Source organism: Papio anubis, chromosome 16 (genome assembly GCF_008728515.1).
Source record: "Papio anubis isolate 15944 chromosome 16, Panubis1.0, whole genome shotgun sequence".
Taxonomy (NCBI): Eukaryota; Metazoa; Chordata; class Mammalia; order Primates; family Cercopithecidae; genus Papio; species Papio anubis.
In genome coordinates, this window is record NC_044991.1 from 32,642,768 (window position 1) to 32,670,361 (window position 27,594).

Consider the following 27,594-nt stretch of genomic DNA (forward strand, 5'->3'; position numbering starts at 1 on the left):
CCCATTCAGCTTTTACATCTCATGTGACCATCCTTTTTTTTTTTTTTTAGATGGAGTCTCGCTCTGTTGTCCAGGCTGCAGTGCAACGGCATGATCTCGGCTCCCTGCAACCTCTGCCTCCCAGGTTCAAGCAATTCTCCTGCCTCAGTCTCCCAAGTAGCTAGGACTACAGGCATGTGTGTCACCACACCTGGCTAATTTTTGTATTTGTAGTATAGATGGGGTTTCACCATGTTGGCCAAGCTGGTCTCGAACTCCTGACCTCAAGTGATCCACCTGCCTCAGCCTCCCAAAGTACTGGAATTACAAGCGTGAGCCACCATGCCCAGCCCATCCTGTTCGTTAATGTGTCCTTGGCACTAGCGGTTCAGTTCCTTCGTGGCTGGGGCCATGCCACATGCAATTTATCTTGGTATCCCAAATGCCTGGCACATAGTAGGTGCACAATAAATGCTGAATGAATAAATGATGGCATCTCAAAGACACTCTACCATTAGCTCCTGGGAGCGGGCTGTGTGGATTCCCTGGGGAGAGAAGATAACCAGATGGCTGCAGGAAGAAAACTTAGGAGGGATGCCTGGGATTCAAATCCAGACATCTACATGTTAAAACCTACACTTCACACACGAACAAATACACATGCAGACATGTACACACAGACGAATACTTGTGTATCCACGTGCACACACACTCCTCTCTCAAGTCTGGAATCTGGGCGGTCCCTGGGGAGCCGCCCTCATGCACTGGGCCTCTCTGACTCTGACTCCACCGTGTCCCAGCCCGAGTTCTTCTGCAGCTGGCGGAAAAGCAGCTGCCGCTGGAGGCTCCTCAGGCTCTCCAGGTCCTCAGGAGAGAGTGGCAGGGCCGGCTTCCCTGGGTCCTGCTCTTCTTCTTCCTCTTCCTCCATTTCCGTGAGTCCGTCGGGGGGCTGCGGGGAGCTCCTGGAGATGTAGCCCTGGTCAGACTGCACTGACCGCCGCTGCTCCTCCTCGTAGGGCGTGTGTGGGTCTTTGAGGACCATGGCGGGTCTACTGCAGCCCCCCTGGGCCTGGCAGCTCAGACTCTGCTGGAAGAGCGAGAGCATCAAGCCTTCGAGGTGCTCCCTCATGTCCTCTGGAAGGTGGTCAGGAGACGCCATGGGGGTGCTGCCAAGCGGTGAGTCCTCGGGGTCCACAGGGAGGAAGAGGACGCTATTTCGCCCAGCGCCCGGGCTGCCCAGCAGCGGGCAGGCCTCGCCCTCCCCCGCCAGTGCCAACCGCATAGCGGCACCTTCAGCCAGGGGCCCAGGCTCCACCGCGGCCACCAGGGCGCCCTCCTCTGCGGGGAGCACCAGGGTGTGGAGGGGCTGCGGCGCTGGCTGACCCCGGGGCTGCAGGTGAGGTTCCAGCTTTGCCACTGCTGCTCCTCCTTCCTCCCCGACCAGGAGGTCTATGGCCAGGCAGGCCTGGGAGCCAGGCTCGCGCACCAGGGGCGCCCGCTTCATGATGCCGGTTCCCGGAGGCAGCAGTGGCTCCTCAAACACCTCTTCGTCCAGGGACGGGGCATCCTGGTCATCGGCTGAGTAGAGGTTCTCACGCTCGAACCAGTCGGGGCAGCAGGCCTGCCAGTCCCGGAACCTGTCCAGGGCGGCGCGGAGCTGCCTGCCGCCCGGGCTCCGCAGGTAGTTGTCTCCCGACAGCTCCCCCACGCGGTGCATGCGGCCCGGCTGGAACATCTCCAGGTCCTGGATGCGGAAGTACACCTCCTCGAACCTGTCCATGAGCTGGTACCGCGGCGCCGCGCCGAACAGGTCGGGGACGTCGCCGTCACCGCTGACCTCGCTGAAGTAGCAGACTACGTAGGTGCCGAAGCAGGCTGGCCTCTTGAAGTCCGGGAGGATCATGTTCATGGCTGCGGTGAACAGGTCCCCCACGGGCTTCCCGTGGTCACAGCGCAGCCGCACAGGCGCTCCCCGGCCCAGGAGCGCCTGCCACTTGGCGCGCGTGCCGCGGGAGCACAGGACGATGATCTTAGAGTTGCTCTCCACCATCTCCTGCTTCTGGCGGCCCACCCAGGTCATGACTCCCGCCTCCGAGATGGCCTGCTCTTCCAGCAGGTCCAGGGCCACTTCCGTGCCGCAGGCGGTGAGCAGGAACTGGGCGAATTTCAGGACCACGTCCACGTAGAGGGGGTGGTCGGCTGAGTAGATGATCCAGACCTTCCTGGGCTTCAGCGGTGGGGGGGTCAGGTCAGCCGCAGGCAGGCCATCTAAGGAAACAAGACCACACGTGCTGACCCTCACCCCAGGGCCCAGGGCAGCTCTGTGCCCGTCAGCCCAGGAGGGGCCTGGACCAGGACACAGAGCTTGGCCACCTCCCTAGGCTGAGAAACCCAACTGAGGCCTGTTGGAAAAACCCAGATGTTACTATTCCACCTTTGGCTGCCTGAAAAAAATCAGTCTGCTGCCTTGTGGGAAAAAGAATCTCTCACGTTCCTTTCTGGTCTTTAGCCTATACTTAAGAAAAGAAAAAGAGGCACCAAGCTCTGTTGGTCTGCTCCAGAGAGGATCTCTTTTCACAAAATACGATGCACTTACCTTTCTCTCCTTGTCTGAGTGAGTCAAAAAAATGGCACCCAGCCCTTGTTATTGGGGGCCCTTGTGAATGGGGTACTGGAAGGGGGTTCCTAAGGTGGGGTCTCCTGAAGGGACTCAGGGGTTAGACCACAGGAGGCAACCCACACACTTATCCCAGGAGAACCCTCCACTGCTTTAAAAATAAGCAAATAGTCAAACCAGGAAATACTGACCGGTGTATTTGGTGTCATTACTGCATTTTTCATTTCCAGGCCCTGGAAAGGAAAAGAAATACACTGGAGTGGTTCTTTGGGAAGAGAACTAGAAACCAGCTCACAGGGTGTCCGCCCCATCCCTGACAAAGGGTGAAGGGTAAGGGGGCAGCCCTGAGACTGAGCAGGGAGGCCGTGCTAGGTGATCGCACAGGCATGAATCCCGGGTCTGCCACGACGAGCACCATGACCCGGAGCAGTTACTAGTGCCTCCGAAATGCAGCTTCTTCCTCTGTGAAACGGGTCTATATTTGCTCTCGTTTAATGGCTATTAAATGAGTGTGAGTATGTGAAGTGCCTGGAATGTTGTACATAATCAACTGGGGCCACAGTTATTATTTTTGTAGCAATCCAGCTGGGACCCCCAGTGCCGGGGGACGGGAGGTCCACCCTGGTTCCTCATTACGGTCCTGGTCTGCTGCGTCTCCCTGAAATTTGGCCACCCGGAACTGACTCCACCTGAGGGAAACCTCTTCCCCAAAGGTGTCTGTGCAGAAGGCATGCATCTTACCACACTTCCTTCCAGAAGCAGCCCCACCAGGCTGCTTGCAACATTTCCTCCTGGTATTTTTGAGGTGAGGAAAGGGAACCCCCATACTTAAGCAACTGTTCCCCTGGGAGATGTGATGAAAAAACTGCTCTGCAGGAGTTAACTCCTTAGTGACAGCTGGGATGACTGCGATCCACAGATGACTCAGCAAATGACTTAGAACCTTCATCTCAATCCTAACCCTTTCAGCTCTTCCCCAGAACTGTCAAGACAGCCAAATAACCAGCAAGGCTCCTCCTTGCCTTCACCCCATGGTGGTGCGGGGCACTTCGGGAAACAGAAGTGCAACAGCAGAAAGGAAACCCAAAGCACCGCCGCCGCCCCGCCCCAAACCTTTCGAGAGCTGCACAGCCTATGGCGCATTGGCCGAGATGCTACTGAATGTTACTGGAACCTCCCATAGGTCCTCCCATGCCTGGCTGGTTATCTTTCCACCACACAATAATGATGATGAACACCTAATCCTCACGGGCCTAGGAGAGGGTGGAAACAGCTTCCCAGATGAGGGAAGGAGCAGCCTAGGGTCATGGTGGGGCAGGGCAGGGCTGAGGCCCCAACCGGGAGGCCTGCGTTCGCCCAGCTTAGGACTTGGCCAGCAGAGGGCTGCGGGTGGGAGAAGGAACTGGTATGTACTAATCCCCACCAGCAAGCGCCTTCCTCAGCTACTCATTTAACCTTCGTCACAGCCCTGAGAGGAAGGCATTATAAGTATATTTTACAGAAAAGAAAAGTGAATCCATGGTGTGTTAAGTAACGGGCCTGTGACTACAAGGCTAATGAGGTGGGGCTGGGGTCTACCCCTATGGCTCAGGGCAGCCGGAGCCTTCTCTATCACCCGATGCTGACCCTCACTATTCTCCCTGACCCCAGATGTCCACGTCTGGTGGCTGCAGGATGGGGTCGTTCAGGCTGCTCCGCCTGCCTGGTTGGTCATTCCTGACACAGGGAAACTTCACTCTGGCTCTTTTCAACCTGTTGATTTTAATAATATTACATTTAATAACAACAAATATAATTGTGGCTAACAGATACTGTGCAAATAGCACATGCCAGGTTCTGTGCTAAGAATTCCTGGGTCTTATTTCACTCAGTCCTTACAACAGCTTTATGACATGGTTCTCAAGCAAGAACCTGAGGCTCAGAGAATAAAGCGATTTGCCCTGGTAGTGAGTGGTGGTGCTGGTATTTGAGGTGCTGACTCCAGGATGGCCGGAGCCCCAGCCCTTACCAGCTAGCCTCCAGGTCATGCAGACGATCAGCAGGATGGCGGAGCCCACCAGCAGGACGGAGATGCCCGTGATGAACCAGTACAACCACAGGGGCATGTAGTCTGCGGTGAGCAGAACAGCGTGAGTGACACGATGGGGACTGCCCTGCCCGCCCTAAGGCTCCCAGCCCCTCTCCCCAGCCCCAGGCTCTGTCCTCTTTGGCCCTACCACGACAAACCATGGTCTCACCCCCGCCTCTGGGCTGGCCTCAGTTCAGCCTTGTCTGCCTGGCTGAGGCAGGGACTTCTTAAGTGGCCCCTGGGGAATGTCCCCTGAGGGCTGCAGTGCTGTTGGAGAGAGATCCAAGCTTACCTGGAATTGGTTCTGCAATGAGAACAGAGAGAAAAGGAATTCTTAACGCTTCCCAGGCATCACAAAAAACACAATTGACGTCCCTTGAGGGCTTTAATGATGTTGGCCCAGCACCAGGCGCTTTAGATCCAGGTTAAACTTAATGAAACCATCTACAAGAGACACGTGAGTTGTTGGTCTAAGGAGACACCTTGCCTCCTCCTTGGGAGGCTGGGTTCTCCTTCCAGCCTGGCTCCATGTACGCACCCTCTGGTGAGCATGTGGCCGCAGCCTCCTGTGCATTAGGGCATGTGACTTTTGAAAACAGTGTCCCTGGTGTGTGATCTTGGACAAGTTATTCAACATCTCTGTGCCTCAATTTCCTCATCCATGAACCTGGGGTTTGGGGTGGGGGATCCTCCACTTCATGGTATCATGACTCACAATGAGTGAGAATAAAAAATGGACAGCATGCTGGAGCACCGCGCTCAGTGCATGGCGCAGAACTAGGGCTCTAGGATAAAAACCACCCCATTTTCCAGTCCAGAAAGTTGCGGACCAGAAAGATTAAGTATTTTGCCTAAGGCTACATAGCTAATGAAAGCCAGCCAGCCAGGAGTCTAGCCCCAGGGAGTGACACTCTAAAGCCCCACTCCACACTTCAGGCCTGAAGGACTCCAAGTTACTCTCCTCCCTAACCACTCCCCAGAACCAGGTGAGGACGCAGTGCAGGCTGGGGGCCCTCAACCACTTGCACTCCCAGTATGGCCTGGGACAGCTGCATGTCCCCTACCTGGAGTGTCTGGCATTTCTGGGCAGGAAACAGTCACGGAGTGTCTGAGGCAGTCATTGAGGCAGCTGCTGAAGAAGGGCTGGATCTGCGGGCAGAGAGGGCAGGAAAAGGGCTCCAGAATTGTAGAGCACCCATGCCTACCACCCAGCAGAGGCAAGGTGAGAGGAGGGAATCCTGGCTGGCTACTCCGTGTTCTCCAGGTGGCCATCATCTCCCTCCAGCAAGGGCGGGTCAGAGGGAGGGAGAACCGGACAGGAGAAAGGCAGGGGCAGTGTCTTACTAGGCAAGGAATCCTGACTGGTAGCGGTGGCTCGGTGCCAGAGAGAACACAAGCTTTCCCCTGTCCACCAGCAGGAATGCCGGCTGTGCACGCTCCCCACTCCCATCCACACCACACTCTCCACCTGTGCACGCTCCCCACTCCTGTCAACACTCTCCACCTGTGCACGCTCCCCACTCCCATCCACACCACTCTCCACCTGTGCACGCTCCCCACTCCCGTTCACACCACACTCTCCACCTGTGCACGCTCCCCACTCCCGTTCACACCACACTCTCCACCTGTGCACGCTCCCCACTCCCGTCTAACACCACACTCTCCACCTGTGCACGCTCCCCATTCCCGTCCACACCACACTCTCCACCTGTGCACGCTCCCACTCCCGTCCACACCACACCTTCCACCTGCACGCCCCTACCCCGCCCATTACCCATCTTCTCCACCTGTGAGCGTTTCCTTCTACCTCTGTTCACACCACACTTCCACCTGCATCGCTCCCCCACTCCCATCCACACCACATCACTCTCTGACTCGCATCGCCCCCACCTGCTTCAATTAATCTCCACCTGTGCAAAGCTTCGATGAGCGACACTTCACTTTCTAATTTAGATTGCCTTTACTTGCTCTACACTTTTACTTCTCTACTCTTAGACGCTCTTTAATTTGCCATACTATTTCCTTCTTAATTTGTACGCTTCTTTCATTTTCTGAGTTGAGCATTTTCGCATTTACATTTCTTTCACCCCCATCCCTACCACGCCCACCTGCTGCGCACGCCCCCACCCTCCCATCCACACCACACCCTCCACCTGTGCACGCCCCACTTGTTTACACTTCTCCACCTGTGCATGCTCCCCCACTCCCGTCGCACACCTCCACCTGTGCATCGCCCCCACTCCTGTCGACACACACTCCACCTGTGCACGCCCCCACCACACCACATCTTCTCTCCACCTGTGCACTTTCCCCACCCGTCTTCCACACCACTTCTCCACCTGTGCACGCTCCCCACTCCTGTCAACACTCTCCACCTGTGCACACCTCACTCCCATCTCCTGCTCTGTGAGCAGCCTTTAATCGTGATCCACACCCACGCCTCCACCGCACGCCTCACTCCGCGGCTTCAGCACTCCCACCTGTGCACGCTTCCCCACTCCCGTTCAAGACCTCTCCACCTGCACGCCCCCAATTCCTGTCACACCTCACTTCTCTGTGCACGCCCCCACTCCCGGCCCACACCACACTTCCACCTGTGCACGCCTCACTCCCCTGCCCACACCACACTTCTCCCCTCCACCTGTGTGACGCCCCCACTCCCTGTTTTTCACTGCACGCCTCTACTCCTTGCCTCCACACTACACCCTCCACCCGCATTCCCACCTCACCACCCCCACCCGCACTCACCCCAACCAATAACCAACACCCCCACCAAGCACCCCTATTCCTGGCCCACACCACTTCCTCCACCTGTGCACACTCCTTGCCCTGCTTCACCTCTACACCCTCACCACCTGTTGTGCTCCCTGCACCTGTCCACACCACACTCACCCACCAACCTCGGGTGGCGGCAGGCAGCACCTCTGGGCTGTTGTAGAGGAGGACATTGATCACAGGAAGTCCTCCTCTGGTCTGGGCTGAGGAGAGAGGCAAGGATGGGTAAGGCTAGTTGGGTAAGAACACGCTGTGCCACTGCCACGGAGAAGCTGTCCAGGGCACCCCTTAGGTAGTGCAGGGGAGAAATACTTTTCAGGTTTCTGTTCCAGAAAACACTCCATTTTTGCATGGAAGCTGGTTTGTTGTAAATTCGTAAGTACACTTAGTAACTGGTAAGTCTCTCTCTGCTTTGGCTGCTGGGAATGGGGGCAACAAATCTGTGTTCATGGACATCAGTTGTACAGAACCACATAGCACACATTTCCTGCACTGAGCTGGCTTCACCGCATTGCTTTGTCTTTCTTTTTTTTTAAGAGATGGAGTATTGCTCTGTCGCCCAGGCTGGAGTACAGTGGTGCAATCTCAGCTCACTACAACCTCTGCCTCCCAGGTTCAAGTGATTCTTCTACCTCAGTCTCCCAAGTAGCTGGGACTACAGGCGTGTGCCAGCACACCTGGCTAATTTTTGAACTTTTAGTAGAGATGGGGTTTCATCATATTGGTCAGGCTGGTCTTGAACTCCTGACCTCAAGTGATCCACCTGCCTTGGCCTCCCAAAGTGCTGGGATTATAGGCGTGAACCACTGTGCCTGGCCTATTTTATGTCATTAATTTACTTTATTTATTTTTTCATTTTCATTTTATTTTTTTAGAGACAGGGTCTCGCTCTGTCCCCCAGACTGGGTGCAGTGGTGCCATCATGGCTTACTGCAGTCTCGAACTCCAACTTCAAGCCATTCTCCTGCCTTGGCCTCCCAAAGTACTGGGATTACAGGTGGGAGCCACCGCGCCTGGACTTATTTCCTTATCTTTAGTTCCCCTTTGTCTCTATTTCCACATTTCTTTTTTTTTTAAAATCCTGAAATCCTTTTTGTAATAAACAAAGCAAAACAAAAAGAGGATAAGGGAGCATCTGGGGGAGGGAAGAACAAAAAGGACTGAGTCATGGGCAGGACAGAGTCAACTGCCTTTCTATCAACCATAAGATCACCGGGGAAGAAAAAGGGCAAGGCGCCATGATCACTACGGACTAAGCACAGCCCTGAGTCCCGAGCGTCTGGCAACACAGTTCTGTCAGACCAGCAGAGAAGAGACTCAGGGCTTGGAGGGGTGGTCCCGAGCTATGCTAGAGGGGTTGAAAATAGCAGAGTTACCGCAGGTACGTGGTGCATGTGCTCAAAGCAGCTGTGGTTCTCCATGTGCGGAAAACTGGTCAGCAGGATCTGGTAATGGGTAGATTCATTCCACAGGGTGAAGCCCACACGCAGCTGCTGGGCCTCCAAGGTCTCCACAGTGATGTTGGGGTCCCACAGGCTGCCTGCCAAGGTCACACGCAGGCTGGGAGTGAGGAGGGGCACACACATGTGCATGTGTGTGCATCCAAGTAAAGCTCTCCCGGGCCAGCCCGTTACCTGAGCTCATGCATGGCGTGGTTACCTTCATTCTGGTGTGCTCGCAGTCTGTCGGCCCAGAAAAAAGGAAACTCATTAAACCTCTGCCTTAGGAAGTCTGTTCTTTCAGGCTCCTGACACCAGGAACAACACTTAATAAGTACACTTTTGTATCTTTTCTCCACTGGGAGCCTGTCCACAGGTGGCCCCTTCAGAGTGAGATCCAGGGCTGGATCCACCTTGGCGTGAGTGCTAGCCTGCTTGTCTGATCCTCCTCTCTCAGGGAACCCTCCCGATTCAAGTGCATTCCTCCTGAGCTTGCTGTGGGTGACCAAGCAATCTTGGTCCCCTCCAGTTCCTTCTCTGCCCACCCACAGCTTCTTGTCCCCACTGCACCTGTCTTTGCACAGGCTGAGAAGACATGTGACGGGTGCGAATCACCATGGAGGGACAGGGACTGAGTCAGTCAACTTTAGGAACAGAAGTGAGAACTGAGGAGATTCACTTCTTCAACAAATACTTATTGAGCACCAACTATGCACCAGGCCCTGTTCTTGGCACTGGAGGTACAGTGGTAAACAAGACAAAGCCCTGCTCCCTGGAGACTGAAACCCAGTAGAAGAGACCAATAAAAGCCAACGCACAGCATGCAGTACCAGTCAGGGAGTGATGAGCCATGTGCGGTGACATAAAGCAGGGTAAGCAGAGAGTGTGTGTGCACGCATGTGTGCAGGGTGTTCCCAGGATGAAGAAGGTCAACACCGTCCTTAACAAGCATTTCCTGACCACCTACTATATGCAAGGCAATTCATGAGGTTCTGGAGATTGTACAAATGGGCAGAAGACCCAGGCTTTGTTCTCAAGTGGCTTCCTGACATAGCTGGCTATGGACAGTGAGAATTGTAGGGAGACTGAGGCAGGAGAATTGCTTGAGCCTAGGAGTTCGAGGCTGCAGTGAGCTAGGATAGCAAAATTGCACTATAGCCTGGGTGACAAAGCGAGACCCTATCTCTATTAAAAACAAAAGGAGAGAAATGTAGGTAATAGCTGAGCTTCTGGGGAGGACAGAGAAGCAGAAGGCGCACATACATCAAAGGATGCCTGAGAAGAAAAGCCTGGCAGTAATCACAGGCAGGGTGGAGAGGCACGGGGAGGAGAGCGCCATGCATGGGACGAATGTTGGATGATGCAGGCGGAATGTGAGGTGGAAGGAGAAGAGCAAGTCACGGAGGCTGGGACGAGGCTGGAGGTAGAGGCTGCAACTTCTCCACGAGTGGCTTGTGGCTTGCGGCTTGCCTTTATGGTATTTTCTGGGCAGGACGGGTGCTTCTCTAGATAGAGGGAGGTACTCTGGTTCCCATAAAACTCCTAGGATCTTGGGTCAACATGCACTGTTGTGCCAACAGAGAATGGGCTCTGCCTCAGGGAATGGAGGCTGCAACACACACCAAAGAACTCCCAGTCCTGGCCTCTGTTTGTTCTGTGGGTTCCAGGTGCTGGCAATGCCAGCCACTGACTTGCTGAGCAGGGGGGCTGGCGTCTGTGCCACCTGGTGCCTCATTCTCACAGAGGCCATTGGGGAGGGAATGTCTTGGGAGGATGCTCTTACCAGGCACGAGGAAATTCTTGGACTGGTGGTTTGGGTCCCCGTCAGGGATGGGCTTGGGCAGGTTGTGAACGGTCACCTCATATTCCTGGTCAGGGTCAACCACAAAGTGGCTGAAGGTAAAACGCCACTGAAGAGAAGGGAGGAAGGAAAGGTGGACGGATTACACACACCCCTGTCACCCATCTATGCCCAAAGACCCCCGTTCCCACCCACTCCCAAACATTCAGCCAAAAATAAGAATAAGCAAAAACCACAACAAAATCCGAGGTCAGGGAACTCAGTATCTTTGGCTTTTGTTTCCTCTGGTCCTTTCTGCCTATTTTTTTTTTTTTTTTTAAACCTGGATCTGGCCTCATCAGTAGATAGTGAATAAGGCAAGAGAATTTGGGGAAAGTCGAAGTTGTCCTGCCCCTCCCACCTGCCCTCTCAAATTCTAGAACAATAGGTATGACAGGGCTGAGCCAGAGGACTTGGTGCTATGGAGATCTGGCACACACAAGGCAGGCAAAAACTATTTGTCAAATGATTCTTCCTCCTTAAATGGGAAAGTCAGGGATCTCTTGAGACCATTCTGGTGTAAAAAGGTGCAGAGGACAAGCTAGAGACCCCCACTCACCCTGGGCCAGCAGGCACCTTAGTTGCAACGGTATTTGAATTTGTGCTAAGTGATTTTCTGGGTGGTAGAGATGATAGATATTGACTCCGTCCCCCATTCTAGTTACCCTGGTGGAGGGGCCAGGGGTCCTTTGCTTCTAAGTGGATGGAGAAACCTGGTTCTCACCATCCACATAGCAGTCAAGTTTGGGGGTCCTAATTTAACATCGGAGAGGGGTTCTGTCTTTGCTGCTTGAGTCTGTGGGAGATCTAACTTATTTTCAAGGGGCCATTTGCAGATTTAAACCAGTAGTCTTCAAACTAAGGCTTGTATCATAATTACTTGAGGGTTAAGCACCCGTTGTTGGACCCCACCCTACGAGTTTCTGGCCTGGGAAGTCTGGGGTGGGGCCGCACATCTCTACCAAGTTCCCAGGTGAGGCTGAGGCTGCTGACCTAGGGACCACACTTTGAGATCCACTGCTTTAAACAAACAAACAAGAATCAACATTTCACCATTTAGCTGTGAGCAGCAAAATGAGACTAAACTGTTGCAGTGCTCATTTGCCCACCTATGGCAGTTCTTTGGGCAGTTTTTCCTTCCCGAAGGTAGGCCCCAGCTTAATCCAATTTACACATAAAAGATGTTACACAAAGTTACACAAAGATGGCAGGAGGTAGGGCTGTGGAAGTTGTCTTCCAATTCAACTTCCTTTCAGAATGAATAGCTAGGTAAAGTGGGAAGAAAAAGTCGGGGTGAGTATGTGAGGGAAGCTTTCAGAAATATGCTCTGTCCCTCACTATTGCTCACGGGGGCCACACCACTTCTCTTTTGACTCTGCCCATCTCAGGCTGCCATTTTGAATTTCACAGACTCTCTCAGCACCTCTCAGTCTCCCCTACTCTAAATCAGGGTCTGAATTTGGGGACAACAAGTCTGTACTGGTGTAATCAGTGGAACACAATCCACTTAGGAGCTGTATTCTTACCCGCTTGTGGTGATGCCTCAGTTTGGACAGAAACTCAAACTTGACGCACAAACGTTCATTGGTGTTCAGCTGCAGGACGGATAACTCTGCACCCTCGAGGTATAGGATGCTGGCTGAAGGACAGAGGGAGAAGAGGAGACAAACAGATATAGATCAGCCAAGACAAGTGCTGGGTGTGTCACTTCCCTATCTGTTGTGGTTGTTCACTCCTAAAAGAACATCTTCCCTGTCTTACCCAACTCTCCACATCCTGTTCCTTTCAGTTCGCTCTCTGGCCTCAGCCCACTGTCTTGCAGACAGTTATTTCCCAGCTAGGCAAGGAAAAATGACACTTTACACTGGGCTAGAAGTAAAGGCTTTACAAATTTGTGGTGAGGGCTTTGACAATCTGGCATGGGAGTCAAACACAGCCATCCCCACCATCCTCACGAGGTTGTGGCAGTCAGCAGGAGCACTGAGGGCGGGGACTTCCAAAAACAACTTCCCCCACGCCCCGTTCGCAAATCTGGGGCTAGTGCTCATAAGCCCCAATCGTCCCAATTCTGTAACATAAACTCTCTATTCCTGAATAGGCTCGGGGGATGTTTTAGAAGTGCTGGCCCCTAAATTCAGGGAACAGGCTGACAAATGTGTTGCCATTTTCCACTTCATTTTTGGTACCGTAGTCACAAAATCAACTGCTTGCTTTTTTTTTTTCCTCAGGGTGCTAAAAATGTTAGGCTGAAGGAAGCCCTTTCATGAAGAATGGTGTGATGAGAAGGTATCACTGTGGGTTAATATCTAAAATGCTGAACAAGTATGAACTGCATGAAATGATGGATCCTTATAGCACTAAATTTGAACCCTCATGTCTGAGCACAGAACTGAGAGCCCAATCCTGAGCCTGACTGGGAGAGCCACTTGGAGGTGGGGAGAATCCCCCAAGGCCCTGCTGGCAGGCCCACTCACCGTCTGTCTGCAGTGTCCATTCGATGTGAGCCACGGGGAACAGGTCGCCTTGCTGGGTGTGGGCAAAGCGCAGCTGGATCTGCAGGTCCTTTGGGGAGGAGGGGGTCAGGTTTCGAGGGTGAATCCAGCTGTCATCTAAGCAGGTACCTGGCAGCCAGGGAAAAGCAGCACTCAGAGACTTATAGCCAAGACCCTGAGATGGCCCAGCAGCAAGTACAGAGAGCTAGACAGCAAACAGCTCAGGGGCCTGCGACCTTCCAGCCTGTGGCCCTCGGCCGTGTCCTCAGCTTTACTGCCCTGCTCCCTCTTTTCTAACGTTTACTGGGGTCACTGCAAACCTCTCAAGTCTAAAGGGAATTTTGGGAGAGAAGACAAAGTACATGAGTTGATTCTGAGATGAAGCTGTGATTGGGAATAAGGGCACAGGAGGGATGCAGTTGTAGTAAGAGTTGCTTTATTTTTATATGTCAGGGGTCTCTAATTGGCTTAGACACTTGAATATGTGCCTCCTCTTTGAATTAAAATACAACAAAATCAACACCACAGATGTCTCTCACTTTACAGTGACAAGCTGTGGCAAATCAAATTATATTATAGATACAGTAGGACAGCACCCCAGAGAATACTTTCACAATCCAAATGACAGTTCTGTTTCTCCTTTCCTGACTTTTGCATAATGAATGTTCTCGACAGGAAGCGCAGGTGCACGCATCCACAGTTCTCCGGGAACCCTCCTGCGGATGGCTGTAGCTCACAGCCTGAACCTGGAGTGGCATGGCAGGGCTTCTGTCAGAAGTTGGCACCAGGCTCTCACTTGATTAACAAGGCAACAAGAAGAAGATCAGAAAAAGATGACTTACTGTTCTTGACTGTGCAGTTTAGCCCCTGTGGAAAAAAGAGGGTGGTTATTACAGTTGGGAAAGGGCTTGAATTCACCCGCCAGGGCCAGATGCTCTCTGCTGGCTCATTCTCAGGAATGCTGTTTACACAGCTCGCCCTTCTCACTTTTTGGGGAATAGGATGAGGAGTGAGTCCAGTGGACGGCAAAGGGAACGGTGTTTTATGAGGAACTGCTATGAGCTGGGGCCCTGACAGTTTTAAAAGACACTGAGAGGGTTCTCTTGGAGGGTCCTGGGAAAAGGGCCCCTTGGTCTCCCGAGGTTTCCAACCTTCCTGGATAACACCGCTGCAAGAGGTGCGAAAGGGGTGAGGGGCAATATTTACAGTTTCTGTGACAGATCTGTTGGGGAACATTCACTAAGTCCCTACAAGTCTCTAGGGAAAGTGTGCCAGGCCCTGTTCCAGGTGGTCATGACGAGGTATTATCCTCAGTCCATTTTGCAGATGAGGAAGCTGAGGCACCCATATTACATTATATTGCCTCCCTGCTGGGCAGGATGTGTTAACTTTCCAACCCTGACGAGATCCTGATGGCCAAATTTAGAAGCCCTAGTAGGTAAATGTAACCATTAGGCTTATGTGTTGCCGGCTGACCTACTTTGGAAAACACACATACACACGCACAAATACACACCTGGAACCTGGGGTTGAGTCCCCTCCCCCAGCTTTAATTTATCCAACTATAAAATCAGAATAATCATAGTACCAACTCTACAGCACTGATGAGCATTAAGTGATAGAAAGAGAAATGCAGAACTTTGGGGTGAGGGTGGGTTGGTGCTGATGGTGTGCCTGTAGAGAGCCATTCACTTTTCCCTTCTAGTATGTCTGCATTATAAAACTTTTCAAACAGTGGGAATGTAGTCACGGACTACACAACCGAATGAATCTCAGTGCTGCGGCACTGCTAGACAGGCAGCTCCCTAGAAGCCCTGGGAGAATCACTATGCCCAGAACCACCTCACTGCCTGTGAAATGAGGCAAACTGTGCCCTGTGTCTGGTTCCTAAGGGGTGCTCTGTAACTCATGGCCCCCTTCTCTGGAGCCTGGCATAGAGTAAGAGCTTAATAAATGGAAGCTACTATTACGATGAGCAGAGGCCCCCACTCATTCAGACTTGGTGGTGCAGCAAGGGGAGGCCCGAGAAGGAGCTCAGGCTCAGGTGTCTCCAGTTCTCTAACCGGCAAAATAGACCAAACGCATCCCGCGGTGGAAAGTCAGATGCTGAGGCAGACCAGAAACACAATCTCAAGGTCAACAAAGTGACTGGTGAGAGTACGGTGCTGGCGCTGATACTCTTCTCTCTCTTGAGAGGGAGCAAAGAGGTAGGGCTACGCACAGGAGAAGACCCCATGCCACCAGGGTTCACTTACAGAGTGGTCACACACAGGATGACATCTGCATGCACCCAGGATTGACTCTGAGCGAGCTACTTCACCTGGATCCTCCCTCTCTGGGACCCCAGTTCATAAGCGCTCCTGGCCCTGTTCAGCTCCTGAATTCTCCCCTACAGGTCCCGGGCAAGTACCACCACCCCACTAGGGGGCTCCGCACATGTTCCCAACAAAATCCATCTGGCTGCCTAGGCTCACACTAATAAATGTCACTCTTTCCTAAATGGCGAGAAGATTAACTCCCCTGAGTCCTCTCATTTCTCCTCTCCCTTAAAATTCCTAGGATGTGGAGGATAAAAAAGTGGTTCTTTCACCTTGAGATGGGGAGCTGTTCTAGAGAAGGCAAACAGATAGATCGTTTGGAGTAACTTCCTACTAGCCACTGGGAGCTACTCAAAAACACTGCAGGATGTGCCCATGATGAAAAGCTCTTGTCTTCATGAGGACCAAGAGGAAGGTGGAAGGGTCTGACAACACAGTTGGTTGATTCCCAGTGGTGCAGGCAGGTGTCCTCCTCTCATTCCTGAGCTGCAGGGAAATAGTGGGTATGCCCTATGGAATACTGTTTTTGGTCTTGGTTTCTGATACTTGTGGTTGCATATAAGTCTTTTACTTCAGTTACTATTAGGTTTATAGTTTTCATTCAAAACAGCTCTGAACCTTATCATATACCTCTCCAGCACTGATTACTAGGTTTGGCGCATTGTTCTTTTGATATTCTGCTAGATTACATTTGCAAATATTTTATTTAGCATTGCATGGATTTATGTTCATAAATGAGACGGGTCCATACTTTTTCTTTTTGTATAAGATTTGTCAAGTTTTAGAATTAAGCTTATACTAGCTTTTAAAAAACTGGATAGCTTCCCCTCTTTTTCTGTGGTACTGAATGCTCATCAATAGAGAATGGCTGAATTAAGGTGAGATCTAGTTTAAATCTAAATGTCTATCAAACTGGAAATGGTTGCCGGGCGCGGTGGCTCACGCCTGTAATCCCAGCACTTTGGGAGGCCGAGACGGGCGGATCACAAGGTCAGGAGATCCAGACCATCCTGGCTAACCCGGTGAAACCCCGTCTCTACTAAAAAATACAAAAAACTAGCCGGGCGAGGTGGCGGGTGCCTGTAGTCCCAGCTACTCGGGAGGCTGAGGCAGGAGAATGGTGTAAACCCGGGAAGCAGAGCTTGCAGTGAGCTGAGATCCGGCCACTGCACTCCAGCCTGGGAGACAGAGCTAGACTCCGTCTCAAAAAAAAAAAAAAAAAAAAAACAAACTGGAAATGGTTGAATAGATTGCTATCTACAATGGAATATTATGCAAATATTAAAGAGAATGAGAATTAGTTGCATAGACATCTGTTGGCCTGCAGATGGCTGGAATGTGTTGATGAGTGAGGAAAATAAGTTGCAAATAACTTTTTATAGTATGATCCCAATTTCTACGGAAACAAGTCATGAAAAAGATCTCCCGGAATATATATATGAGTATAACTTAACTGAATAAGAATAGAAATATGTGAACAGGTACGTATCAGGTGTTAACACAGTTTGCTGGGGGCAAAGGGGACAGAAGCAGAGGAGATGGTATGAGGGAAGATAAGGGGAAAAAAGATTTAATCAAAACTGAAAAATATACATATAAGTGAAACATAGAATAAAAATTCTGTTAGAGGTAATAGGCATTGACCATACACACATATTTTCTCCCTCTCTCCAAACAATGTAACAATTATAGGAAAAAAATTTTTTTTTTGTAAATTCTCAAAGACCAAAGAGCCAAACTCAGTGGACAAGAGATGTGAACAAAATTTTAAAAGTCCTTTCCAACTTGGCCCCAGCAACATAGCTCCTGTAAAGAAGGGTGCTGGCCGGGCGCAGTGGCTCATGTCTGTAATCCCAGCACTTCTGGGAGGCTGAGGTAGGTGGATCACCTGACATCAGGAGTTCGAGACCAGCCTGGCCAAGAGATGGTGAAATCCTGTCTCTACTAAAAATACAAAAATTAGCTGGGTATGGTGGCGTGTGCGTGTAGTCCCAGCTATCTGCGAGGCTGAGGAGGAACAATTGCTTGAACCTGGGAGGCAGAGGCTTCAGTGAGCCAAGACTGTGCCACTGTACTCTATCCTGGGCGACAAAGCGAGAATCTGTCTAAATAAACAAACAAACAAACAAACAAACAAAGGGCTATTCTGTCACCTGCCACCAATGAGGTGGTGACACCAGAATCTGAATGGTTTCACAAGCACACACATGGAGTGGACATCAAGCAGTGTGCCCCTTTGTCACTCAAAGAGACCCAGAACTTTGCCTTGAAGGAGATGGGGACTCCAGATATGCTAACACCAGGCTCAACAAAGCTGTCTGGGCCAAAGGAATAAGGAACGTTCTATCTGTATCCATGTGCAGTTGTTCAGAAAGCATGAGGGTGAAGATTCACCAAACAAGCTGTATACTTTGGTTACCTGTGTATCTATTACCACTTTCAGAAATTGACAGTCAGTCACTGTGGATGAGAACGATGTTGCTGTCAAATAAAATTATAAAACCTCAAAAATGAACAAATGAATGAATGAATAAATAACTGTTCAAGTGGCAGCAGAGTAGGCAGCTGGCTCGTGCCGAGTGGAGGAACTTCTGTCTGAACGCTGCAAAAGGGAGTTACTGATAAGGAGGCCAGGGGCCCCTCAGAACCTTATAACCCTCAGGGCTGAGGGGCAGGGAGAATTAAGTGAAGGTCTACGTATAGAGTGTTGGGAACCTTATCTTCTCTTTCCCTGCTCTGATCTCAAAATGCTGGCAACCAGGCCCAAAGAAAAGACTTCCAGATTTCAGCATTTGGAAGTCACCCAATAGGCCAGGTTCACCATTAGCCTGATCTCCTACACAGTAAAGTCCAAGGTTCAATAAACCTTAACTACACAGAGCATTTAATCAGCTCTTAGGACTTCATTCTCAAAATATTCTCAGACATCCAAGGAATACCAGATATTTGAGATAGGTTTTCTGTATGAAAAATAGATCAAAACAACTAAAAAATACTCCTGGAAGAAAAAAAAAAAAAATACACAAAAAACCCCAAAAAACCAATGCTGTTAACATGATTAAAACAGACAAGTAAAATTCTTCTAGCCCCGAAGAGATACAACACTGCATCTGTGAAACAAGGGGAGGACACCGTGGAGAAATGAGTAGGCAGAGAATGAAAACTGAACCCTGAAACTCAATAGAAGAAGTTCTACTGAATAAAAATTCAATAGAAGGGTTAGTCTATGAAATTGAGGACATTTCTCTGAAAGTACAAATAGAATAGGAAAAAAAACCATGATTTTTTTTTTTTTTTTGAGACAGACTATTGCTTTGTCGCCAGGCTGGAGTGCAGTGGTGTGATCTCAGCTCACTGCAACCTCCGCCTCCCGGGTTCAAGCTATTCTCCTGCCTCAGCCTCCTGATTAGCTGGGATTACAGGCATGTGCCGCCACGCCCAGCTAATTTTTGTATTTTTAGTAGAGATGGGGTTTCACCATGTTGGCCAGGATGGTCTTGATCTCCTGATCTCGTGATCCACCCACCTCGCACACCCAAAGTCCTGGGATTACAGGCGTGAGCCACTGCGCCCGGCGGAAAAAAATATAAGATTATTAGAGATTCAATTTAGGAAACAAAATATGATTGACTAGATTTCTAGAAGGAGATTAACGAAAAAAGAGAAGGAAGAAATTACTTTTTAAAAAAGGAAAGAAAGAAAGAAAGAAAACATTCTGCAAATGAAGGACACATATTCCCTGAGAGTGTGGAAAAACTCAAACTGTATTTTTCCTCTGCCCTCACATCACCACAACAATCAACAGAAGTCACAGAAGACTTCTGTGACTACATATTGGGGGTGGTTTTCTTCCCACCACCAAGCGAGCAATCAATTCTGCAGCAGACACCAGCTGGGTATCCTCCAATTTAATTCTGACACTATTTGGAGACAGCATCAGATCCCACAGGTTGAGTGCTCAGTCCCCAAGACTGCCCACGCCCTAGACACCAGCGGTAAGTCTGGGCCTCCAGAACTTCTAAGACCAACTGGGTTCAATTTGAGGTTCTCATGCTCCTCTCTTTCAGTTCAATTAATTTGCTAAAGCTGCTGAGAGAACTCAGGGAAACACATTTACCAGTTTATTTTAAGGATATCACAAATAATACAGAAGAAAAAAAATGCGGCTGGGCGCGGTGGCTCAAGCCTGTAATCCCAGCACTTTGGGAGGCCGAGGCGGGTGGATCACGAGGTCAGGAGATCGAGACCATCCTGGCTAACATGGTGAAACCCCGTCTCTACTGAAAATACAAAAAACTAGCCGGGCGTGGTGGCGGGCGCCTGTAGTCTCAGCTACTTGGGAGGCTGAGGCGGGAGAATGGCGTGAACCCGGGAGGCGGAGCTTGCAGTGAGCCGAGATCACGCCACTGCACTCCAGCCTGGGAGCACAGCGAGACTCCGTCTCAAAAAAAAAAAAAAAAAAAAAAAAATGCATAGGATGAGGTATAGGGGAAGGAGTGCAAAGCTTCCACGCCCTCCTCAGGTGTACCACCCTCCAGGAGCCTCCACATGTTCCACTACCTGGAAGCTCTCTGAACCCCGTTCTTTTGAGTTTTTAATGGAGGCTTCCTGTGAGCATGATTGATTAAACCACTGGCCATTGCAACTTCAGGGGACCTTCAGTCCCCTCTCCCCTTCCCAGATGTGAAGGGTAAAGGGGCAGGGCTAAACGTCCCAGCCCTCTAATCCTACCTTGGTCCTTCCCGTGACCAGCCCCCATCCTGAAGCTGCCTAGAGGCTGCCAGCCACCAGTCAGTCATTAGTATATAAAAGATACAATTTCGGAGATTCTAAGGATTTTAGGAGTACTATGCCAGAAAAAGGGGTTGAAGACCAAATACATATTTCACAGTATCACACTGCCAAATTAAAAAGGTAACTAAATGGCCTGTACAAAAACAACAAAAAGACCCAGACCAAGGCCCCAAATCTTGAAACTGTTGTAATATCAGGAATAAAAAGAAGACCCTAAAGGTTTCCAGAGTGTCATAAAAAACAGATAAGAAACATAGTAACATTGACTTTCTTAGCATCTGTACTGTTTGCTAGAAGGCAATAAAGCAATGCTTTCAAAATTCTGAGGGAAAATTATCTTTAACACAGAATTTTCATACCCAGCCAAATTATCAGAAAAAGGTATGAGGGTAGAATAAAGATATTTTGACATGAAAAGACTTAACATATATGTTCCTGATATATATGTCTAATCCATCCCTCATACATATTCTTAGGAAATTACAGGATGCTATTCTCCAGCAAAATGAAGGAGTAACCCCTGAGGAAGAAGACACAGGATCCAGGACATGGGAGATTTGACCATGACAGGATGTCTGCTCTGGTCTAGACCTGTTGTGCCACAGGTCTAGAGAACACAGACCTTGTTGGGGCTGGAGAACAGAGTGCTCTAGGAGGAAGTTCTCCGGGGACAGGTGGGGATGGAACTGATGGAATATCTGATGATTTGGAGGGGGAAATGATATGACAAGTCTGATAGAACAAAATTAAGACTAGTTACAGGAAAATTATGCAAGTGAAGAATTAAAGCAATTATTATCTCTGGGACAGGAGGGGAGGGGAATTGTACCAGAAAAAAAATATAATCGAGGTACACTTACTTGCCTCAGCAAAGATTACTTGTTATAATAATACAAATGCTGACTATTAATTTAACTAAAATCATGATTTAACTATAATAAAAGATAGGGAGAAGTGGTGGCAGAAAGATAATGTAATTTTCATCTATTAGAAGTCAATAGATAATACCTAAATTTAACATATCATGAATTAACAGTATAAGCATGTTTAGAAATATGGAGGCATATGTCAGAAGAATTAACTAAAGGAATCATATTTGGGGAGCAGGTTTAGGGGTGGCGCAGGGATCTGCTGTTTTTTGTTTTAAGCATCTTAGTACCAATTTTTTTTTTTTTTTTTTTTTTGAGACGGAGTCTCGCTCTGTCACCCAGGCTGGAGTGCAGTGGCCGGATCTCAGCTCACTGCAAGCTCCGCCTCCCGGGTTCACACCATTCTCCTGCCTCAGCCTCCCGAGTAGGTGGGACTACAGGCGTCCGCCACCTCGCCCGGCTAGTTTTTTGTCTTTTTTTAGTAGAGATGGGGTTTCACCGGGTTAGCCAGGATGGTCTCGATCTCCTGACCTCGTGATCCGCCCATCTCGGCCTCCCAAAGTGCTGGGATTACAGGCTTGAGCCACCGCGCCTGGCCCTTAGTACCATTTTTAAAGGAGGATCACCATACATAACTTGACAAAAATTAATGAAAAGATAGAAGTTTATCTATGATGTAATGCCAAACAAATAAAAGGATTGAAAAGTAAGATAAATGAATAAAAACATTAATTTGTTTAGTGGAAGAAACAGTAGACTTTTTTTCCTTATAATTCAATTTCATGGCTCACGCCTATAATCTAGCACTTTGGGAGGCTGAGGCAGGTGGATTGCCTGGGCTCAGGAGTTCAAGACCCGTCTGGCCAACAAGGTGAAACCCTGTCTCTACTAAAATACAAAAACTTAGCCACGCATGGCTACGTGCACCTGTAGTCCCAGCTACTCGGGAGGCTGAGACAGGAGAGTTGCTAGAACCTGGGAGGCGGAGACTGCAGTGAGCCGAGACTGCACCACTGTACCCCAGCCTGGGTGACAAAGCGAGACGCCGTCTCTAAGAAAAAAAAAATTAAATATAGAATTACATAACATTTTAAATAAAGCAAAAAAAAAAAAAAAGTGTTTGGGATCTTCTTTGGATATTACTAAGACGTATCTTCTCTTGTCCAACAAATTCCTCTCTAATAGTCATCCCTAATGTCAAACCACTCATTCTTTTTTTTTTTTTTTTGAGACAGGGTCTCACTCTGTCGTGCAGTGGCATGCTCAGGGCTCAGTGCAGTGTTGACCTCTTGGGCTCAAGAGATCCTCCCACTTCAGTCTCCTCAGTAGCTTGGACTAGAGGCATGAGCCACACTTGGCTAATTTTTGTGTTTTTTGTAGAGACAGGGTTTTGCCATGTTGCCCAGACTGGTCTTGAACTTCTGGGCTTAAGTGATTCCCCTGCCTCAGCCTCCCAAAATGCTAGGATTACAGGTGTGGGGCCACTGCCATTCTTTAAAAATAGCAGAATCAGAACATTATGTATGAGCTACCTGCTTGTGAATGGCATTACGTGAGGCCTCTTGCAGAAATCAGAGGGGGGATGTCATGAAAATGAAGGTGACAGCAGCTGATGTTTACTGAGCTCCTCTTTTGTGCCAGGCATCGTGCTAAGCACTTTGTACATATATCTCATTTGATCTTGACAACAATCCTGTGAGCTAAGCACCCTTATCCCAATTGTACTGATGAAAAAACTAAGACCCAGGGAGGTTGGGTAAGTGGCCCAAGGTCCCACAGAGGTGGCACTCGCATGACAAAGTTTTGCTCCAGAATACATGATCTTAATCACTGCTGTCTTCTCTCTCTAAATAACAAAAAGGGCCAGGTGCAGTTGCTCACACCTGTAATCCCAATATTTTGGGAGGCCGAGGCGGGCAGATGAGGAGTTCGAGGCCACTCTGGCCAACATAGTGAAACCCTGTCTCTACTAAAAAAATTAAAAAATTGGCCAGGTGCATTGGCTCACGCTTGTAATCCCAGCACTTTGGGAGGCCAAGGCGGGTGGCTCATTTGAGGTCAGGAATTTGAGACCAGCCTGGCCAACACTGTGAAACCCCAACTCTACTAAAAGTACAAAAATTAACTGGGCGTGGTGGCACACACCTGTAATCCCAGCTACTTGGGAGGCTGAGGCAGGAGAATCGCTTGAGCCTGGGAAGTGGAGGTTGCAGTGAGCTGAGATCGCGCCACGGCACTCCAATCTGGGTGACAGAGTGAGAGCTTTTCTCAAAAAAATATATAAAATAAAATAATTGGCTGGGTGCAATGGCTCACAACTGTAATCCCAACACTTTGGGAGGCCGAGGTGGGCGGATCACTTGAGGTCAGGAGTTCCAGATCAGCCTGGCCAACATGGTGAAACCCCATCTCTACTAAAAATAACAAAAATTAGCTGGGCATCATGGTGCACGCCCGTAGTCCCAGCTACTTGGGAGGCTGAGGCAGAAGAATTGCTCAAACCTGGGAGGTGGATGTTGCAGTGAGCCGAGATGATGCCACTGCACTCTAGTCTGGGTGACAGTGACTTTCCGTTTCAAAAAACAAAAATTAGCTGGGTGTGGTGGTGGGGGCCTGTAATCCCAGTGACTCGGGAGGCTGAGGCACAAGAATTGCTTGAACTCGGGAGGTGGAGGTTGCAGTGAACTGAGATTGCACCACTGCACTCCAGTCTGGGTGACAGAGCGAAACTCTGTTTCAAAATATAAATAAATAAATAAATAAAGGGACACCTCCAATAGGCCACTATGCTCTACCCACAAGGTGAAGGTTTTTTGTTTTTTTTTTTGAGATGGAGTCTTGCTCTGTGCCCCAGGTTGGAGTGCGGTGGCGCGATCTCGGCTCACTGCAAGCTCCGCCCCCCGGGTTCACGCCATTCTCCTGCCTCAGCCTCCCGAGTAGCTGGGACTACAGGCGCCCGCCACCACGCCCGGCTAGTTTTTTGTATTTTTTTAGTAGAGACGGGGTTTCACGGTGTTAGCCAGGATGGTCTCGATCTCCTGACCTTGTGATCGCCCACCCCGGCCTCCCAAAATGCTGGGATTACAGGCTTGAGCCACCGCGCCCGGCCAAGGTGAAGGTTAAGAGGAAGAAATGAAAGATTGTATTCAATTCTGTGCCTCAGTGAACACTACTGAGTGCCTGATAGAGAAAGTGGGCTTTGAACTTACAAGCACAGCCTGCTCTCAATCTCACCTTAGCACTCATTAGCTGTGCGACCTTGGGCCAATAACCCAGCCTCTCAAAAGCAGGTTCACCCTGCCAACCTTGTAAGCTGTCATGAGCATGGGATGAAGGGATACTTGTGAACCACCGGCACAGTGCCTGGCATAAAGAACACAACTTTGTAGACTCTGGAAGACTGGCGTGATGAAAGTGGCTTCTGGCAAGCAGAAGGTAAAAGTGTTAAACTGAGCAGCTGTTCTACAACCACAAGTCAAAACCGCAAACGCTCAGGAAAAAAGACTCTGTAATGAAATACACATCCTGTCTATGAAATCATGCGTTAACATTCACCCTGACCAACTCTTAAGTTGCTGCTGTCTTTCCTATGGGCATGCCTCCAGGCTGGGGGTCATGGGAAACCTGTATGACGCCTAGGCAGGGAGAAGGGCTAACCAAAAGGAAATGCCCAGGGAAATGCAATTATTGATGGTTTCTCATGTATTGATTTCTGTGGGGAAATCAGTCATCCGGGTTTTGAGGCGCTAACCCCAAGCAGCTGGAACCAGCGCTATGGTTGGTCTCAGCTTGCCACTACTTTCCAAGCAGAGCTGACCATTCTGTCCTTCATTCATGCATTCTTTTGTTCAGTCAACACATATGTATCAAGCCCCCGCATCCTGTGCTCCAGCACTGAGCTAGGACCAGGACAGATGTGCAGAAGCCTCCTCCCTGTCTGAGGATAGTCATAGAGGGCTAAATCGAACTGGGCTTTGGACAGACACTTACATTCTGGAAAGTGGCATGGACTTCCTTTGAGAAGGCTCACCCAGTCCTGCCTTTGTGGAAATGAGGGAATCCAGGGTGAGGCAGCCTCAAAGCCCAAGACTGCAGAGACAGTAAGTGCGACGCTGTCTGCAAATCCAGGTCCTCTGGCCACCTCTGTGGCCTTCCCTCCCTCATTGTATCCACTAAAACACCAGTGAGGGAAAGAAATTTGAAGGGTGTGTTTTCTTTCTTTTTAAAAGAACTAGTCAGTGGAGCCCAGAGCTGTCTCTCTCTGGAGATGAGCTGTCTGTGAGACAGGTATATACAGAAGAGTGAGAGGAAGGAAGAGAATGAGAGACTGCAGATAAATATAAAAGCAAGCGTCTCTCTCCAGCCCTCCCTGGAGCCAGGCTGTGCTTCTGCTCCTGACTTGCAGTTGCTTCACTGTGCAGTGAAGGTCAGAGCTCAGCTCCCACGACACACACAGGGGAGTCCCATCCCCACTTCTCGCATCTTTTCTCACTGTCCTATTACACAGACCCTCCATTCCGGCCACACACCGTATCCTGTCCCACCTAAGGACCTTGGCTCAGGCCCTTTCCACCACCTGGAATGTTCCTGCTACCCCCACAGGGATGCCCAAATGCCTTTTCCATGACGGACACCCCAACTGGAAGGAATGTTTCTTTTTCCTGGAATTCCGTACACATACCAGTTGTGCAAGTAGCTTTGCTAGACAGTTCCCTAACTTCAAGCCTCGTTCCTCCCCGAGATGGGTTAGGTCCCTGGATATTAGGGTCCCCAGAGTATTTATTTATAGTTCCAGCTCCCAGTATGGCGCCCTGTACTCTGCGGGCACCTGAAGAATGGCTTCAACCCAGGCGCACCAACCCTCCGTATCAGAACGCTTCATACACAGCCTGCAGGAGGGACCAGCAGGGCAGAGGGACCTGCTTCGCCCAATAGTGGAAGTCACAGGACATTTCTCAACATCATTCACATTAAAAACATCTTTTTTTTTTTTTTTTTCCTGTGAAATAGTCACTCACCCTCCACCCTCTTTTGGTAAATCCTCCACAAAATTAGATAAGGAGAAATATCCCTTTGTTTTACATCCTCTGACTCAGATACTGAGCATTATTCCTTGGGGTCAGCGGTGGCGGTGGAGGGGAGGAAAGATCCCCTTGGGGATGCGGGGAAGAGGAGAGTATATTGTGGAGGGGCACAGCGTTTTGCTGTTTTTTCTTTTTTTTCCCTTAAGATGGTCCTGGCTCACAGAAAGGCCACTACCTGGCAGGCGGGTGGGTCACTTCCTGGGGGCGCAGCGGGGCTACGACTTGACAGCTATAAACGTTTGATCCTCCCACTGCGCGCTCACCGGGTTCCCAGACCCAGGTGGTGGTAGTAGGGGGTGGGAGAGGCGGGAAGAGCGCCGTCTTAAGAACCATCTGCTCCTCCTCCAGGCTTCGCGCCTCTGGGGAGGTGGCCCTCAGCCGCCCTCGGCAGAGCTCTCCCCGAAACCTGGTGCCGCGTCTCAGCGCTCCGGCCCCCGCAGGCCATAGCTCTACGACAGCGGGGTCCCTCTGCGGGGCGCGGGCGAGGGCTTCCACCTTCCGCACGCACGACGTGGGCTCGCTCGGCTCTGTCGGCGGCATGAAGGGCACGGCTTGAGGGAAGCTCCCGAGGGCGCCATGGGCCTCCCGAGGGCCGACCGTGCCCCGCCGGGGGACGTGGGGACGCACGGCGTGGAGCTGGGTCCCGACCCGTCCTGGCTCCTCCCCGGGCCCCTTCCCCACAGTCCCTTTCTACCAGCCCTGCCCGCCTCTCCGGCCTGGCCCCGCGCCGCGGCCTCCTTTCCCGAACTCCGCGGCCCGGGCGAAAGTGTCACTCCCGTCTCCAGCCACGACGGCGGGCCAGATTGTGCCACACGCGCCGCGCGATGTGCCACCCCCCTCTACCCCCATTCCACACCGAGGGTCCTCCCCAGGCGCCGCGATATCTGTACCCAAGTTTCTTAGCCCCTCCGAGCCCGCGGCGCGGACTTCCTGCCTCCCTAGCCCGGACGCGTAGTCCCGGCCGTGCGGCAGTTCAGCCCTCCGCGATCTTGCCCGGCGCCCGCAGCATCCTGGCGGCGGCCGCCTCCCCCGTCGAGTCTCACCGGCTGGGAGCAGACCAGCGCCGGGTGGTCCAGGAGTCGCAGGGAGGCGCCACCCGGGGCCAGCACGGCCAGGAGCAGCAGGAGCAGTCCCAGCGGGGGCCCCGGGACAGCGGGCGGCGGGCTGCGTGCGGCCCCCATGGCCCCGGTGGCGTCGCGGAGGGCTCGGCCCCGGCTGGGGACGCAGCGAGCGAACTTTCGGGGGCTTTCCTTTCCGTGGTGGAGTTCAAGTCGGCTCCACTCAGCTCGCTTCCGGCTTCCAGCCCGGGCCCAGGGGCG

The 27,594-nt window shown here is 50.8% G+C and overlaps 1 protein-coding gene across 1 annotated transcript; it reads right to left on the bottom strand.

Moving 5' to 3' along the window:
* Window positions 1-27,594, bottom strand: IL17RA (interleukin 17 receptor A). The gene is made up of 13 exons (XM_031656018.1): window positions 27,319-27,594; window positions 14,053-14,077; window positions 13,193-13,339; window positions 12,245-12,357; window positions 10,662-10,788; window positions 9,074-9,121; window positions 8,789-8,979; window positions 7,565-7,670; window positions 5,729-6,232; window positions 4,957-4,968; window positions 4,605-4,706; window positions 2,788-2,829; window positions 1-2,247 (listed from the first exon to the last, which is right to left on the bottom strand). Exons 1-13 carry the CDS (start codon window positions 27,454-27,456, stop codon window positions 737-739), a joined length of 3,066 nt encoding a protein of 1,021 aa, XP_031511878.1. The 5' UTR covers window positions 27,457-27,594; the 3' UTR covers window positions 1-736.